Source organism: Monoraphidium neglectum (assembly GCF_000611645.1).
Source record: "Monoraphidium neglectum strain SAG 48.87 unplaced genomic scaffold scaffold00382, whole genome shotgun sequence".
In the NCBI taxonomy this organism is placed as follows: domain Eukaryota; kingdom Viridiplantae; phylum Chlorophyta; class Chlorophyceae; order Sphaeropleales; family Selenastraceae; genus Monoraphidium; species Monoraphidium neglectum.
In genome coordinates, this window is record NW_014013246.1 from 12,823 (window position 1) to 29,454 (window position 16,632).

A 16,632-nucleotide genomic window follows, 5' to 3' on the forward strand; every position below is an offset into this window, starting at 1 on the left:
GGCTGCCTGCCGCTCGCTTTGCAGGGTGGTCTACTATGCATGGCATGCAATGTGCCCTGAAGGCTGGCTCTAGCAAAGGATGGATGCTGGTGGCCCTCCTCCTGCTCCCCTGCATCCATGGTGGGCCTGGTTGTTATTGCAACTGCCTTTGATCCACGTCAGCATGTCGAGCCGCCGGGCTGGCGCTCAGAGCTGCAAGGAACAAGCAGCGCTCGCGCCCGGCAAATCGCCGCCATCTGACACTCATTGGCAGCACGGCGCCCGCCGCCTGTCCTGCTGCTACTCGTGACCGGGTCGGGGGGCTGCGCCGCTTTGCTGCCCAAACCCCGCCTGCCAAGCACCAGGTGGAATGGTCGAGGGAATTGCGGCCGACATCAACGCAGATGGCGTCCAGCCAATGCGTCCAACCACGTCAAATGCGTCAGCAACAGCAGCATTGGTGGCAGTCGCCGCGGCAGCAGGCGCGCCCCCGGACGGCGTGGGCGGCCCTGTGCGCACGAGGCGCGAGGTGTGGCAGCGCAGCGGCGGAGGCGCGCCGCTGCCAGACGCAGGCGACGATGCGATGGCAAAAGTTAATAGCCATCAGAGGGCAGGATTCCTTGTGGTGTACAACATCTTAGACTCGGACGTCGCCGCTGCGGCAGCCTCGCTGAACGAGCCCATGGCGACCAGCGCCGCCGCGCCCGCGCTCTTCGCCACCGGCGGCCCCCTCCGCCGCGCCCCCACCGGCTGGTCGCGCGCCGTGCGCGCCGCCGCGCGCGATGCAGTGCGCGGCCGAGCGCTCTCGCCCGACAGCCCCGCCGCGCGCGCGGGCGCGAGGCTCGCGCGGGACTTTTCTGACGTCCCAGCATCCGTTGTTTCGATTGACAGCGTGGCAGCGTTGGACGCCCTGAGGGCGGACCCCAACGTTGCTTCTGTCGAGCCAGATCGAGTCTTCACCATCCAGTGGGAGTTCTCTAACGGCAGAATTGGCGGCGGCCACGGAAGCGACCCAAGTGACCCGGAACGGCGGCTGCTGTACATGAGGGACAGCCTCTCGCTGATTGCGCAGCCTCAGGCGGCCGCAAACGGGTACATCGGCACCGGTTGCTCTGTGGCGGTGTTGGACACGGGTGAGGGGGAGCGCCACGCATGCATCTGTTTGGTCGCGCACTTTCCGACAGGCTTGCTGATGCGCCAGCTTGCCCTGCCACCTGGATGGCTCAAAGCGGGCAGTGCAAGTTCCACAGGTTTTTGAGCAATTGCTGCCTCCCTCACATCGACTCATCCCTGCCGCGCAGCCTCAACACCCCTTCCCAACAAAAAAACACCCTGGCACAAAAGCACCCTCCTTTTGCTTGTGGCGCCACCCTGGGGCTCCAGATCAACCCTGTTTGCATTATCAAATCCATGGCGGCACTCCAGGTGCAGCCTACGACCACCCTGACCTTGGGTCCTGCTCTGGCCCTGGGGCGCCCTCCACTACGTGCCGAGTGCCATTCGCCAGGGACTTCACGCCCAACGACGACGGGCAGGCGGACGACACCGGCCACGGCACCAATGTGGCCAGCATTATTGCCAAGGTGGGGCTGCCGGGGTTGTGTGCAGGGCGCGCGAACACGCGCGCGCGCACGCGCGCGTGTGTGTGTGTGTGTGTGTGTGTGTGTGTGTGTGTGTGTGTGTGTGAGAGAGAGAGAGAGAGAGAGAGAGCGAGCGTGCGTGCGTGTGTGCGTGTGTGTGCTGAGGGACTCTGCATTGCCTGCAGACGGGAGCCCGAGGCCTGAGCAGCGTCTGGCTCCCGCAAACCGCACGTGCACAGACTCATCAAGCCCTCACAACCCACAGGTCGCTCCTGGCGTCAAAATCTTGGCTCTTGACGTGTTCCGGCTGTCTTATGCATTCGAGAGCGACCTGCTGGCGGCCGTAGACTGGGTGCTGCAGAACAAGGACGCCTACAACATCTGCGTCATCAACCTCAGGTGCCTGCTCTGGCAAGACTGGCATATGATCAGAAATCGCGATCAAGCATGCATGCACACCTGATGTGTGTCTGCGTGTCCACGCGTTTGTGCGAGCGTGCGTGCATGCGCATGTGTATGTGTGTGTGGGAGGGGGGAAAGAGAAATGCGCGTCTGCCCAAGCATGCGTACGGCGCTAGGTTCCAACACTGTCATCACCCTCATGCGCTGGCACCTCAATCAGCCCGCCACTTCCCTCCCTGCTCCACAGCCTCGGCAGCGGGAAGCCGACTGGAGCCCAGTGCCCGAGCTCTGCAATGTCGAGGGCTCTCGCGGCCCTCCGCTCCGCCGGCGTCCTTGCAGCCGTCGCCGCCGGCAACGACGGCGCAGCAACGGGCGTCACCTACCCTGCGTGCGCTCCTGCTGCTGTATCTGTGGGGGCGGTTTATGACTATCCGGTGCCCTCCAAGTCCTGGGGCGTTTGCAACGACACCAACATCGGACAGGACTCCATTGCCTGCTTCTCAAACAGGTGCGCGCGTGCGCGCGCCACCCCCGCACGCCTTTGGCTGGCGGTTGCGGCTGCGGCCGACTCATTGCCCAGCAGCAGTCTGCCGGCTGCGTCCTCAGCGAAGACGGCTCCAACAGTGTGTCTAGACCCTCCCGGTCAGCTCACCCAGACGGTCAGATCTCCTGCATGCTCCCTTATTGTTCTGTGGTGCCGCCTCCCTCCCCATCTCGATACCACCCCAGCGCACCATTCCTGTCAGTGCTCGCCCCCGGCGTGCTCGTCGACGCGGGCGGCTGGGTCTCCTCGGGCACCAGCCAGGCCGCTCCTCATGTCGCAGCCGCGATTGCGGTGAGGCGCCCAGGGAAATTGAGGCCGAGGGCTGAGGTTCAAGATAAGCAATTCATGCGCCGCCTTTGCAGCCCATGCTTGCGCAGCCGTATCCGACGCTCCAACAACTGGTGCCTCACTGTGGAATCCCATGAGCCTGGATGGCTCCAGGAGCGGGCAACCGCGGGACGCTGTAACAATCCTAATCCTAATCCTGAACACATTAACGAGCATCTAGGGGCACTCTTGATTTCCCAACTCCTGGACTGCGCCGCTGCCCCTGCCGCTGCTGCGACTGCTTGTTGCGACACCGCAGGTGCTGAAATCAGCCGTGCCCGTCGCCACCGCCGATGAGATCGTGGCGGCCCTCACGTCCAGCGGCCGGCCTGTCTTGGACCCGCGCAACGGCGTCACTCGGCCCCGCATCAACCTGCTCGCCGCCGTCGAGGCGCTGCTCAACGCCACCGCAGACGATGTGCCGCCGACGGCGATGGTGGCGCTGACCAGCGGCTCCGTGTGGACGCGGCTGCGGGACGTGTCGCTGCGGATAGCCGCGAGCGACGCGTCAGGCGTCGCCCGGATGTGCCTGTCTGAGGGCGGCACCGGCGGCGCGTCGGCGTGTGGGGGCAGCTGGCTGCCCTTCCAGTCGCCGACCGTTTTCCGGCTGTCGGACGGCGACGGCCTGAAGACCATCAACGTCTGGCTAACCGACACTCGAAATAACATCATGCCTGCGCCCGCGGCGGTCAACGTGACGCTTGACACCGTGGCGCCGGCGGGCCCATGGATTGCAATCAATGGCGGCGCCATGTGGACGGGCAGCCGGGCGGTCACGCTGACGATCGGCGGCAGCGACGCCAACGGATTTCGGTCGTGTGTCACCCGGGCGCCGAACGGCTGCGACCAGCTTGTCTTGTTCAGGTCAAACCCGCCGTCGTTCCCCTATTCCTTCCCGCCCTCTGCGGCCGACGGGAACCAGACGCTCTATCTGTTCGTGCGCGACCCCGCCGGCAACTCGAACCCGCAGCCCGCGGTCGCCTCGATCCGGCTGGACACGCAGCCGCCAACGCTGACCGCGAAAATCATGGGCAACGGCAGCCCGGTGGCCACGTCGCCGCGGGTGACGCTCGCGCTGGCCGCGGACGACGGCGCCGGCGGAAGCGGGGCGGTGCAGGTCCAGGTCTGCGACACGCCCGAGCCCTGCGGCGGGTGGGTCGCCCTGCAGCCTGCGATGGCGCGTGACTTGCCGCCAGGGGAGGGGCGCCGCACCGTGTACGTGCGCGCGCGGGACGCGGCGGGCAACGAGATGCGGGCGCCGGTGGAGGCGTCCATTGTCATCGACACATTGCCGCCCGCAAATGTCAGAGCATTCATCGCGGCAATGTCTCCTGGAACTTCCTCGGGCCTTGTTACGCGCGGCGTCAAGCTGGCAATCACTGCCTCGGACTTTTCCGGTGTCAAGGAGTACTGTTTGCTCAATGCGGCATCCGGGCCAGACGGCGCCCTGGCGCCGCCGCCAGCTGGGGGCGGCGCGGCGGCGTGCTCGCCATGGCTGCCGTTTGGTGGCGGGACAGTTGATTGGACGCTTGCCAACGGCCCAGACGGGCCGAGAGCGGTGTATGTGTGGCTGCGAGACAGTGTTGGGAACACCATGGACGCGCCTGCCACAGCCAGTGTCAGCCTGGCAGCCGGGGGGCCGTTCTCGGGCCGCATCGTGGTCAACGGCGGCAAGGCCGGCGCAGCCACCCGCACAGTCAACGTCACTTTAGCGACCACCGGCAGCGGCGCCGGCGCGGTCGCCGACATGTGCGTCACGGAGGACGCCGCCGCGACCGCCGTCACGTGCTCGCCGTGGGTCCCATTTGCCCCCGCATTGACGCTGCAGCTGTCGGCGGGCCGCGGGCCCAAGGTGCTGCATGCATTCTTCCGAGACACAGCGATGCGCACCACACCTGAAGCGGCGACGGCAACGATTGTCTACGACACCGCGCCGCCGCAGATGGCGCCGCGGGCTGTTGGGCTGTCGGGTAGCGTGGTCGCTCAGACGATCAGCTTGACTTGGAATCCGAGCGGCGTGGACGACGGGCCTGAAGGCTCGGGGGTCGCGTCATACCTCCTGACATATCGCAAGGGCAGCTTCCCACCCCCAAAGTGCAGCACCTTCGGAAACGCAGCAGCGGCGGTGCCGCTGCCCGCGCGGCTGGCGACGTCTGCGGTGGTGTCAGGTCTCGAGCCATACATGGGCTACCGCTTCAGGCTGTGCGCTGTGGATGCGGCCGGCAATACTGCGAATGGCGTCGTTTGGGGGGCGAGGACACAACGCGCGTGAGCGTCTCCCCCACCGCCCCTTTGTGATGGCCTGCGCGCCAGACCCTGGCGTGCCTGTGATCTCTTAAAATGCCGGTAGCTTGCGCACTTGCCCTTGCATCGCAGCCGCCTCTGCAGCGCGCAAAGCGCGCATACTTGGGCGCATTCAATTCAAGCACTTTGCTTTGGTCAAGTGTGCAGCCCGTGCGCTGCGCCAAGCACCCCAGATATGCGCTACCCCACCATAAGTGGCTGGGTGGGAAGACAAACGGCCTGCACATCTCGCCCTTTGCCTTGGTTGAGCCGAGGGATTGAGCGACCAATGAAGCACATAGAATTCAGAATGCTCATGCAGCTGCCCCAAGTGCGCCAAATGCAAATTGCCCCGCTCAGGGCTGCTGTGCACCAAGCCGTGCAGTGCGCAAAGCCATACCTGAGGCCCCTCTGGTCAGAGAGTTCAATGGGCCCACTACTTGCGCCTTCGTGTGTGCGCTGTCGGGTCGGCCCATTTGGTTTCAACCCAGCTAAAGCACACCTACACGCGCCTTGAGCGCGCGCCTGCACCATCCCCAATGCCGCCAGGGGCGCGCGGCCGCACACAGCCTGGTCAAACCAAAACCAATATTTTCTGGGTGCCACACAGCTGCACCCTTGCGTGCATTTTTGTTGGCCTCCCAATCTGGCCTCTTTGCTGCATCGACCTTTGCGTGTTCAGCTCTAGGGCTGGTGGGCTGCGTTGACGCTGTGCGTGCGTATGCACTGGCACGCCAGCAAGAGGTTTGCGCTCCATTGTCGAAATTCATGCAGCGTTTCTGCTCATCTGCTGCGTTTTCTACTCAATCTTGGTTTGATACCTAATTGATGATTGGACCCCCTGCCGATCGTACTACATAGTACCTGCACAGCTGCCCAGCCATGGCCATTGCATGTTTGGGGTGTTCTTCTCGGCCCCTCCAGAACAAATGTCGCCATGTGCGTCAACAACTGGCATCCCTGCCCCGCATGGGCTGCGCAGCAGTACTTGCATAGTCAGCTGGAAGTCGTACATTCCTTTGCTTTGCCAGCAACCAGAGCTGTGTAATGGAAATGTTGAGGATGCGTACAGCCGGATTCTGAAATGTGCAAAGGGCACTTGAAATTTGACAAGGGACTGCCCGCCGGTGGGGTGCAGGGATGACAGGGCATGGGCCGAGCTCATGGTTGAAACGTGCGGCACGACCCGGGCACCATCACGCTGGGCACCACGCGCAATGCTCCAAGTTGCGTCATCTGCTAGATATGTAGGGCGCTCAGCAGGCATTGCATTTGGCGCGTTCATTTAGCGTTGTTGACATACGTAAAGCAAGGCGCGCCACCACGGATCTGAGATCGCAGTGCCCGATCGGGTGAAAGGCGATATACTGAGCTTGGACCATATTTTGTGTACGAAGCGCGACCGGAACTGGAAGCCGCAAGCTGGCGCTGCTGCAGGATGCGCGTGGTGTCACTGTTCACCGGCTGTGGCGGGCTCGATCTAGGCCTACAGCAGGTGGTGCCAGCTCGCGCGGCCGCCGCGCGCACTCAAACCCAGATCTGAGCTGGCCGACAACTGGTGCCGCTTGCGGCGGCGGCGCGAACGGGAAAGAGTTGCGGTGCTGCCTGCCGCTCTTACTGTCCGTTGGGCGTATGCAGGCGCCTGCCGGCCTGAAGTCCTCGACGTCACCAAAGTCGCGTCCCCTAATGGCGTGCTGCGTCTGGCACTTCATACTTGACCCGCAGGCCGGCCACGATATCATAATGCAGTGCGAGAGCGACCCCGGCGCCCAGCAGGTGTGTGCGCAGTCGTGGGCCTCTTGGGCGGCACGTGTGCACTCCACTTCCTTGCCCCATGCCAGGCCCAGTGCATGCCGCCACGGTCCATGGAGGTGCACACAGCGAGGGGGCTGCGCCTATAAGCCATGCCTGTCATGCCCCCTCGGGCCAGGGCGCCTGCCGGTGCCATGGCGTGGGGCGTGTGCACGGAACCATGCGGTCCGCTGTCGCGCTGCTGCTGCAGGTGCTGCGGCGGGCGTTCCCTGGGGTCCTGCTGGAGCCTGACGTCTGCGGCCTGCGGGCCCTACCAGAGGTGAGCTTGCATAGACAGGAGATACTTGGATTGTATGCAGCCCCTCAAAAACGCGGTACGACAACATCACGATGATGCAATTTTGAAGAAACCCTGGGCACAGCATGCCTCGCTGATGCAGCCGCGTCGCAGCGCGGCCAACGAGCCCTTGTGCGCCGCCGCGAGCCCAGCGGCACAGCAGGGTGGGGGTGGTGTTGTTTGCAGGGCTCCGATACAGCTTGAGGCTCGGGTGGGGGGCTGCCACGGCCCTGCTGATTGATGTGTGCGCGACCTTGTGCGCAAACCCCCTGCCAGGGGGCGGAGCTGGTGGCTGCGGCGCCGCCTGCTGCTGCAAGCGGGCCCAGAGCTGGTGGCAGGGCACAGGTCAACCCCTTGGTGAGCCCTCATGCGCTTTCCCACACGCACACGCACGCACATATGCATGCATGCAGGCTTGCAGCGTGCATACAATGCAGGCAGGCCTCTGTGAGGCATGCGTGATGACTGGGACATGCAGTGCCTATATGCTGTCATCAACACGCATGCATGCACTTGTGCACGCATACGCATCCCCCATGACCTTTTTGCTGTGGTCACAGCTGTGCGCGCCCACCTGAGTCCAATCGCCCCCCAAACAACAAATTCCTCAATCTCCTCTGCCTCACATTCCATGGGCCCCTCCTCTCAGTCCCTGTCGGGCCTTTGCCACGTCCTCAGGCTGCTCGCCCAAGCCTTGCGCGACGGCAGGCCCGTTCCCTGGGTGCTCCTGGAACTGGTGAGCGCCGCCACGCCCGCCCCCTTGCGCGCCGACCTGACCGCGGCAGCCGGATCCACCATCACTACCAGCCAGTAGAATTGGTGCGTGCACGCCGCCCTTTGGTCCCTCTGCCTGTTCGCATCTCTGTCGGTGGAACCCTGCCAGCACCCTGCTGTGCCGCGCACCGACCCCGCCGCCCGAGCACCCGCTCGCGCCGCCCCGCCCTGCGCCGTCACGCAGCCGCCCGCGGCGCTTGGGCAGTGGCATGGCGCGGCCCCGCTGGTGGCGGGCGTTGCGGCTGACTTGGAGGGGTTGGGGTACCGCAGGTGAGGCCGTGGCAAGCATCCCGTAATCATTCACACTTGTTGTCACTTGACCTGCAATACCACATCGCTGTGCAGAAAGGCGCTCATGGGGCAAATGACCGGAGCCGCAATAAGCACTGGCAAGGGCAGGGGGGGGGTGCGTAACCTGTTTGCCCGGTGTCTCGCTCATGAAGCACACAGCAGAAACATGTGGCGGCGCAAGTGAAATGGCGCGATCAAGAGTGGACGGCCCGTCGCCCCCTCCACCACCCCCGAACCGCGCGCCGCAGCTGGGCCCAGCGAGAGGTGTGCGCTGCGGGGTTTGGCGCGCCCCTGGCGGAGCGGCGGGTGTACCTCTTGGCGTCGAGGCACGGCGACGCGCGAGACGTGCTGCTGGCGGAGGTGGGCATATACGGGATCACTTGCCTATGCCTTTTGTTATGTGTTATGTGATTGCTTCAGCAAGTATGTGAGTCTATGTTGTCGTGAATAAGACAGGGTGCATGTTCATGACCTTGTTCACGGCAGTGTGCATGTATCTCATGAACAAGTCAGCGCTGAGGTGCACGATTCATCAATCAGGGGTGCTTTCCACAGCTTTAAGGGGCGGCAGGAAGGGCAAGACTAGAGGTTGTGTTGGTCCAAGGGGGGGACCACTCACATATGGTGTTGGCTTGCAGCACTCGCACTGATCAATGTGGAAGATCATGCGGAGGGCTGCAATGGAGGTGGTGAGCGGTGGCCCAATCTCTTCTCAATTCTCCCTCGCCTTTCACCAACCCACTCATGTTTGACCAGGGCCGCTTCACCTGCCGTGGCGCCTGCCTAGGGCTGGTGGGGGCGGACTGCTGGGAGTGCTTCAGGTGAGCCGCCGATGTCCTGGTGTGATCTCAGATTGTATCAGGTCTTGCGAATCGTGTCTTGCGACAGGTCTGCCTCCAAATGCAGGTTCACTAAGCACAACTGCCCCCCTCTTGTGCATGGCTGCATCGCCGCGAGCCTCCGGACAATCGCGCCCAACGCTGCAATCCCCTCCACAGCTATCTTCTGTGGCCTGCCCCTTCACGTGTCTACACAAGGCCCCCACAAACTGCCGCGCCGCCCTTGCACTGCCCCGTATTTCCATGGCAGGCCAGAGGACAAGGACCTAGCGGTGGGGCGCGGCGCCCCCATCGTGCGTGACTCCTTTGCCCTAGACCCCAACGCTCCCGGCAGGTGGGGAGTCTTGCAAGGAGGCTCGCGCGTGCTGCGGCGATTTGAACCGGGCTGCACAGACAACCCGCACCCGGCCCACCTGGCCAAGCAATGTTTTGCGGTGCAGGCACGCTCTTGTTTTCACATTTTGGTCAAGCCTCATCCGTGGCTTGACACCACACTTCCATCGCAGCTCTCATCCCTCATGCTTATGAATTCATTGCCCTGCCCGTCCCGCCCGTCCCCAAAGCCAACCTAATCGTTGTTAAACAAGTGCATCTTGGACCAAACCGCGCCCTGGCGCTTGCTTTTTCACCCGCCCACGCTCGACCCTGAGCCATGCGCAACCTTGCGTAAGTATTACCCACAACACAACCCCTTGAGGGCACTCGGTTTCCACTCAAAAGCCGCGTAAGAAACCCTTCCATTCGCACCTCCCACGTACTGACCCTGCAGCGAGCCCTCTGTGGACTGCATTGAATCCTTGCCCCCAGCCGGCGGCGTCACCTTGCTGCTCAGCAGCGGCGCTTACGGGACACTCAGGGTGGAGGACGGGGAGCGCCTGCAGGTGCGGCAGAATGGCGGTCAAACACGCTTTGACCTCGGCGACCTCATGCGGCGGAGCCTTCATGCGAAATTTGTTTCAGACGTCCCAACGCCAGCCCAGCGGAACAAGCTGCTTTCGCAACAACGTGACTCCGTCTCCTCCCGCAAGACTGCTGACCAGTTGCTCACAGCTCGAGTTGTCGCATTCGCATCGAAGGCTGGGCTCCTGGACCTTTCCTCTTCACCAGGGACTGCCCGAAGGCCACACGCGGCCCTGCTACCCGGTCCAGGCGCCCGGCGTGGGCCAGCATCGCGCCACCATCAGCCGCGACCAGGAGGCGCAGGCGCTGGAGAAGCGCCGCGCGGCGCTCGTCGCCGCGGCCACCAACGTGCAGGCGAGCGCGGCGAACCGCGCCTGCGGCCGGCCTTTTGCGCACTGCGTCAGGGCATCCAGGGATCTGAACAGACTGTCGGCCATCACCGCTTGTGGCCCTAACGCCCCTCCAGAGCCACACGACCTGTGAATCAGTCATGGGAACCCATGTGTTCCTGCACATGCACACGCACACACGTACATACACACGCACGTGCGCGTTTGCAGGTCGCGCGCTGGCTTGGGGAGCGGCTTGCGCGGCCGTGCGCACTCAAGTACATCGCAGCCGCAGGGGACGTGCCGCTGACCTCCGACTGGCAGTCCGCGCTGCTGAATGGCAGGTGCGGGGCAGCTTCCTGTATGAGGCATCAATGCACGCGCAAAGCGCACCTGACAGATGTATCTCTCCAATGGCAGGCTCCAGGCCCGCTTTGATTTTGGCTGTGCGTCAAAATCGGATCACAGCCCCAGCACCTTGTCCTCGCCGGCACAATCTGTGTGTTGACTATTCACATATTGTGCTGGCAGCATTAATAAACGGTTCACCCGTCCGCAATCCCGACAGGGCGCTTTCTGAATTGAGGGAGGATAGGGAAGACGCCCTGCACGGCCGCGGCGCCTGCGCGGGCGACGGACTTATTGCTGAGTCAGCCAGCCCCAGCCAGGCCCCGCCCCCGACACCCCACCGGGAGGGCCCGCATGATCACAAGCCGCAGCAGCAGTTGCCGCAGCCGCACGGCGACGCAGTTGGCGCGCCCGCCGGCGCCGGCGGGGGCGGCGCCGCGGGCGGCGCGGACGCTTCGGAGGAGGGCGAGAGCCCGTCGGGGGCGGCGGCGGCGGCGGCGGAAGCTGAAGGGGCCGTGGCGGAAGCTGGAGGGGCGACGGGGGCTGCTGCTCGGGGGGAGGAGCGCGACCAAGGGTGGCCGGCTGCCGCTTGGTACCTCGCAGATCAGGTGGGGCGGGGCCGCACATGATGTGTGCGATGCTTTGGGCAGGCGTGTCAGAATGTCGTCTTGTTGGTGCTCGCCGCCGGCGCCTCGAGCGCTCCCCTTGCACCCTTGGCGCTTGATCGCCGGGCGGAGCCCCACTGCCCCCGCCTAGACGTAGCCGGTCGAGCAAAGCGTCCCTCCGACCAGGTAATAAATCCTTGCGAGTTGGCCTGAACCCAGATTCATCCAATAATCCTCAACATCGACCTTCCCCCTACGTGGCCGCCCGCATGGATGCGTTTGGGCGGGCCGTTGCCGTGTTCAGGGCCGCTACTGTGTGTGCAACCTGAGCGCCGCGCCCGTCAAGGAGGCGTTCGTTCCCCTTGGAGACTTTGTGGAGCAGGTGGGCCGCTGCAGCAACTGGCGGTGGGTGGGAGAGGGGCGGGGTGGGGGAGGTGCTGCGCCCGCCGCACCTTTTGGATGACATCACTCGTCATGTGACAGCACCAAGGCCCTGGCTCCTGGCATGATGAGGACCCCTTTCACAGCGGGATTTCTGCGTGATGCTGCTGCTGGCCTTCCACCGCCGATCCAGCCAGGCGGGCCCAGGGGTGCAGGCCGCTGCACTGCAGGTAAGGATGGCACATTACCTGCCCATGACAAAAGCCACAAGCACGGCCCCACTTGGGGCAAACTCACCCACCCCCTAAATGGCACCCCCTTCCCTCCCCCAAATACATGCGGGCGGCTCGTCATGTCCGCAGGTCGCCCGCGTGCGCCAGCCGCTGGCCGCCTTCATCCGCCACCTTGAGGCTGCCGGCATCGACATGCGCAGGTGCTGACACGTTGCCCCGCCGAAACCCCGGGGCCGGCAGCTCCCGCCCCTGTTACCGGGGCCAGCCTCTGGCCTCGAAAATTCCTCAATCTTAGCAGGTGCAGCGCTGCGAACAGCGTGTGGCATTTGCGTGCTGTAGTTTGTTTCCTCGCTAGACAGCTGACGCTTCCTCATGCTGCTCTGTCATGCAGGGAGGAGCCGCGCCTGCTCGCATTCCACCAGAAGAACCGCGCCCCTGGCAGCTTCCTCGGCTCCTCCGAGGCCGCTGACGAGGCGTCCACGTCCGCGGCCGCTACGCGGCAGCGCGCCGCTGCAGCAGCGGCGATCGGCACCCTCGCGTGGGGCTGCGTGCCGCTCCCGCTGCCCGTGCTGGCGCCGCCCGCCACGAACGTACGACGGCGCCTGGCGGCCGTGCAGGCAGGGCGGCGAGGCGGGAAGGGGATGCGGCCGGCTGCGCAAGCGCGGGGCGAGGAGGGCACGCGGGCGGATTCTGCACCCAAGGTAGCAGCCACGAGTGATAGCGGCGCGGTCGGGCCGTCGACGCCGGCGGCAGCGCAGCAGCCAGTCGGTGAACCTGTTGCCACGCCTGCGCATGCAGATGAGCACAAGCAGAAGCAGCAGAAACAGCCGCAACTGCGGCAGCAGCAGCAGCAGCAGCAGCAGCAGCAGCAGCAGGAACCAGGCGAATTCAACATGCTCACCAAAACGTACGAGCAAACTAGCAGCCCCAGCACGCACAACGGCGGCGCCGCAGCCTCAGACGACTCCGCCGGCCCCCCCACGCCGCCCCCAGCGGCACCGGTGCCAGCGCCGCGCGGCGCTCCCGACACGGCCTCGCCGCCGCCACCGTCGCCGGTAGAGCCTGCGGCTGTCGCGCCCGCGCCGCGCGGCGGACGCGCGGCGCCGGGGGCCATACCCCTCTGGTGGCCTTGTGAGGTTATTGATCCGTGGTCCCCCCCTGGAAGCTTCCAGCTGCGGCTGCAGCACGTGATGGCGCTGCCGGACGCCGCGGACCTGCGGGCCTGTGTCCCGCCGAGCGCGCTCTGGCAGCTCATGGGGGTGCTGCGGCCCGGCGGCGCGCACGCCGCAGGCGGCGCCTGCGCGGCCTCGGCGGCCAGGGATCGTGCGGCGGCCAGCGAGGGCGCGGCGGCGCCGCCGTCGGAGGGGCGGCTGCTGCTGGTGCTGTGGTTTGGGGGCGGCGCCTTCGAGTGGCGGCGGGGCGGGGAGCTGCTGCCCTTTGGGGAGTACAGGCGGATGATGGAAGGTGGGCAGGCGGTCCGATGACTCCTCTTACTAGTTGCGGCTGCATGCACCATTGGGCGAGGTTTGACGGCTGCTGCACACACTCGGTAATGACCGCTATCAGCACCACCTCACACATGCTGATGGATACGATTTGCAAGTCGCGACAACAGCGATATGCCCCCATTCTCAACATCCTCAGGCCATGCCAAGCTGCTGCGGCAACAGGGCTTACTGCCCAAGCTGTACCCCGCCGCCTTGGCGGAGGCGGCCGCCGCCGCGAAGCTGCTGGGCAGCTTCCGCGCCCGCGGCCGGCACCTGCTCATGCCACAGGCCGAGGCGGACCGTCTGTTCCCGCGGCCGCCCGAGCAGGAGCCGTCGCTGCAACCGGCAGTGGCGGCGGCGGCAGCGGCGTCAGCGGCGGCATCAACGTCGGCGGCGCCCACCGCTACGCCCGCGGCGGCCGGGGCTTTGGGTCCCGCAAATTCGCGGGACAGCGGGCCCGCGCCGAAGCGTCCGAAGGGCTCAAATTCAGCAGACAAGGCATATAGCGCAGCCCTGGCGGCCGCCGCGGCTCCAGAGGCCATTGGAGCGCAGTGCGGCGGTGCGCGCTGCGGCGCGTGTCGCACATGCGCATACACGCACCTGAACCTGCCATGTGTTGGCGCCCAGGTGAGTCTGAGTCCTCAATGAATGAATGCTCTGAGCGCCGCAGCAGTGCCGTGCCGCCTGTTCGCACCAGCACGCCTCGGTGAGCGACCGACAGGCTACCCTCATGCGGCCCCTTCTGCAGGGCGGCTCGTCTTCAACAAGGGAGCGGGGACTGCAGGGCACAGCTGCGGCTGCCTGCATGGGATCCCCGGGCCAGGCGGTGCGGGCGGGGCCTGTAGCAAACGCAGCGGCGCTGCTTGCCTTGCTGGGGGGCCAGGTGACTCAGCAGCAGCAGCAGCAGCAGCAGCAGCAGCTGCAGCAGCAGCAGCAGCAGATTCAGCAGCAGCAGCTGCAACAGCAGCAGCTGCAGCTGCAGCAGCATCAGCAGCAGCAGCAGCAGCAGCTGCAGCTCCAGCAGCAGCAGCAGCAGCTGCAGCTCCAGCAGCAGCAGCTTCAACAGCAGCAGCTCCAGCAGCAGCAGCTTCAACAGCAGCAGCCGCACCAGCAGCAGCAGCAGCAGCAGCAGCAGCAGCAGCAGCAGCAGCAGAAGCAGCAGCAGCAGCAGCTTCAGCAGCAGCAGAAGCAGCAGCAGCAGCTTCAGCAGCAGCAGCAGCTTCAGCAGCAGCAGCAGCTGCAGCAGCAGCGCGCAGGGCAAACTCAGCTGCAGCTGCAGGTCCAGCGGGGGTTGGCGCAGCAACAGCAGCAGCAGCCCGGCCTGGGGCAGCTGCTGCTGCGACTGCTGGGGTGCGGTTCCTTGGACGGCTGGCATGCAGCCGCCGCACGCGCGATCGCGCCCGCAGCACAGGTCCAGGCGCTGACGCAGCGGCTGTCGGTGGAACCAACCTCGGCGCCCACGGCAGTGCAGGCAGGCGACGCAGCCACGCAGGCACAGCCGCAGCCGCAGGTGCAGCCGCAAGCCCAGCCGCAAGCCCAGCCGCAATCGCAGGCGCAGGTGCAGGCGCAGGTGCAAGTGCAGGTGCGGGCGCAGGTGCAGAGAAGCTCAGCTGAGGATTGCGACGATTGGATGGAGCTGGACGCCTCGTCCCTGCTGGCGCCGCTGGCCGTCCAGTGCCAGGCGCCACAGCCGACGGCAGCAGGGACGGCTGGGGCAGCCCCGCAGCCGCACAGGCAGCAAGGGCAGGGGCAGGCGGCGCGCGGCGCGCCGCCCACGCAGAGCGGCGATGGCGCGGCGTCGGACGCGCAGCAGAGGTACGCGGGGCGTCGGACGGGTTCTGGCCCCTGAGTCTGGGATTCCCTCATGCTGTGCCCTTGCATGCAGCCAGGGACATCACATCATGTGCACCTATCTTCCGTGGCGGTCCAGCATGCATCGCACAAATGACATGGGCGCCTGCATGTGCCTGCAGGTGCATGCGCTGCGAGGGCTGCGCCCAGACCAGCGGCAGCCAGCGCAGGCTCTGCCTGATGGCCCGCGCCCGCGAGGCGGCGGCCGCCGGCTCGGAGGGCGGGCTGCTCGCCGCGCGCGGCGAGGGCGCGGTGGGCGCGCGCGTGAGCGTCTGGTGGCCGCTGGAGGAGGGATGGTTCAAGGGAGTGGTGAGCGTGGGCGCGTCGGGGTCGGTTGGCTTGCCGTGCGTCGTGGGGGTTTGGGGGCAGTTGCGGGCCGCGTGGTGTGTGCAGATAGGGTGAAGTGCACACGCATAGCGGTGGGGGTGTGTTTGTTGGGGGTGAAGGGTAGCCCGGCGCGTGGCAACTTAAACTGAGCGGTGCACTCGGCATGGAGGACCCGGCGGAGCACAAGCGCTGCAGCCCCTGTTCCTGCACACAACTAATGCGCGATCAAACGCGCTGGCCGGAGCAGTCATAATTGTTGGCTAGCAAACGCTCTATAAGGGGGCAGTACTGCACTAGAGTCAAGCCGCTGGCAGTTCCTAGAGCTGAGGGCCTGCTGACGGGGTCAACCACGGGCTGGTTTCATCTGAGGACGACAGCCTCCGCGAGTAAGAGGGTGCATTCCGTGATGCAACCGCACCATTTGTAGATGTTCCGTACGACGCTCAGGCCCGGCGGTGCACCGGAAGCCGCGCCACTTGCGGCCACGCCGCCCACCTGGCCGCCACGTGAAGCGAAGCAGCACAAGCAGCAGCAGCCTCCTCGACGCACACACCTTACCCGTGGAACACCAGCCTCTACGCAATTAGCATCGCCTGCGTGTTTCTATTGTTATAAAAGCATTTGGCAGATGCGCGACTGCGCTTGTTGCGCGTCCCAGCACCCTTGACACACTCGTCGATCTCAGGGCCTGTTCAGCGGCCATGCTCGAGCGTACATTGCCACATTCGATGGGCTCTTTGAGAGCGCCATCCCTGCGCGGTTACGCGCCCGCTGCCTGGCCCGCGCACGGCCTTAGGCAGCAGCAACGGCGTATGAGGGCCGCCTGGAGGCCCAGGCTCACGCCAGCTGCCGTAGCAGAGGAAAAGGATGCGGCACCAAGCAGCAGTGGCCGCGGCGGCAGCGGCGGCGCCGACGCGCCATGGCGGCGGCCAGGCGCGCCCGCGACGCAGTACGACGTGCTCCATGGCATAGCGCGGCAGTACTCAAAGGGCCGCGTCTCCATCCCAGACAGCGCCCTCGAGAGCCTCTTCGACCTGGACGGCGAGGGCGCGCCGTCCCCGCC

General features: G+C 65.5%; 2 protein-coding genes across 2 annotated transcripts; both read left to right on the forward strand.

Annotated features, from left to right (window-relative positions):
• Positions 1–562: 562 nt before the first annotated feature.
• Positions 563–5,104, forward strand: MNEG_3137 (peptidase S8/S53 subtilisin kexin sedolisin; the record flags this gene model as incomplete). Its single annotated transcript, XM_014048386.1, has 6 exons — positions 563–1,112; positions 1,405–1,562; positions 1,825–1,958; positions 2,209–2,469; positions 2,691–2,796; positions 3,092–5,104. 6 exons carry the CDS (start codon positions 563–565, stop codon positions 5,102–5,104), a joined length of 3,222 nt encoding a protein of 1,073 aa, XP_013903840.1.
• A 3,818-nt stretch (positions 5,105–8,922) lies between these two features.
• On the forward strand, positions 8,923–16,623 carry MNEG_3138 (hypothetical protein; the record flags this gene model as incomplete). Its single annotated transcript, XM_014048387.1, has 16 exons — positions 8,923–8,958; positions 9,026–9,090; positions 9,359–9,442; positions 9,878–9,989; positions 10,216–10,356; positions 10,569–10,681; positions 10,906–11,293; positions 11,595–11,672; positions 12,034–12,104; positions 12,296–12,618; positions 12,703–13,368; positions 13,549–14,018; positions 14,215–15,206; positions 15,365–15,551; positions 16,017–16,075; positions 16,366–16,623. Coding segments are annotated over 16 exons (4,043 nt in total), but the record flags the coding sequence as incomplete, so codon positions are not given.
• Between the last annotated feature and the right edge of the window lie 9 nt (positions 16,624–16,632).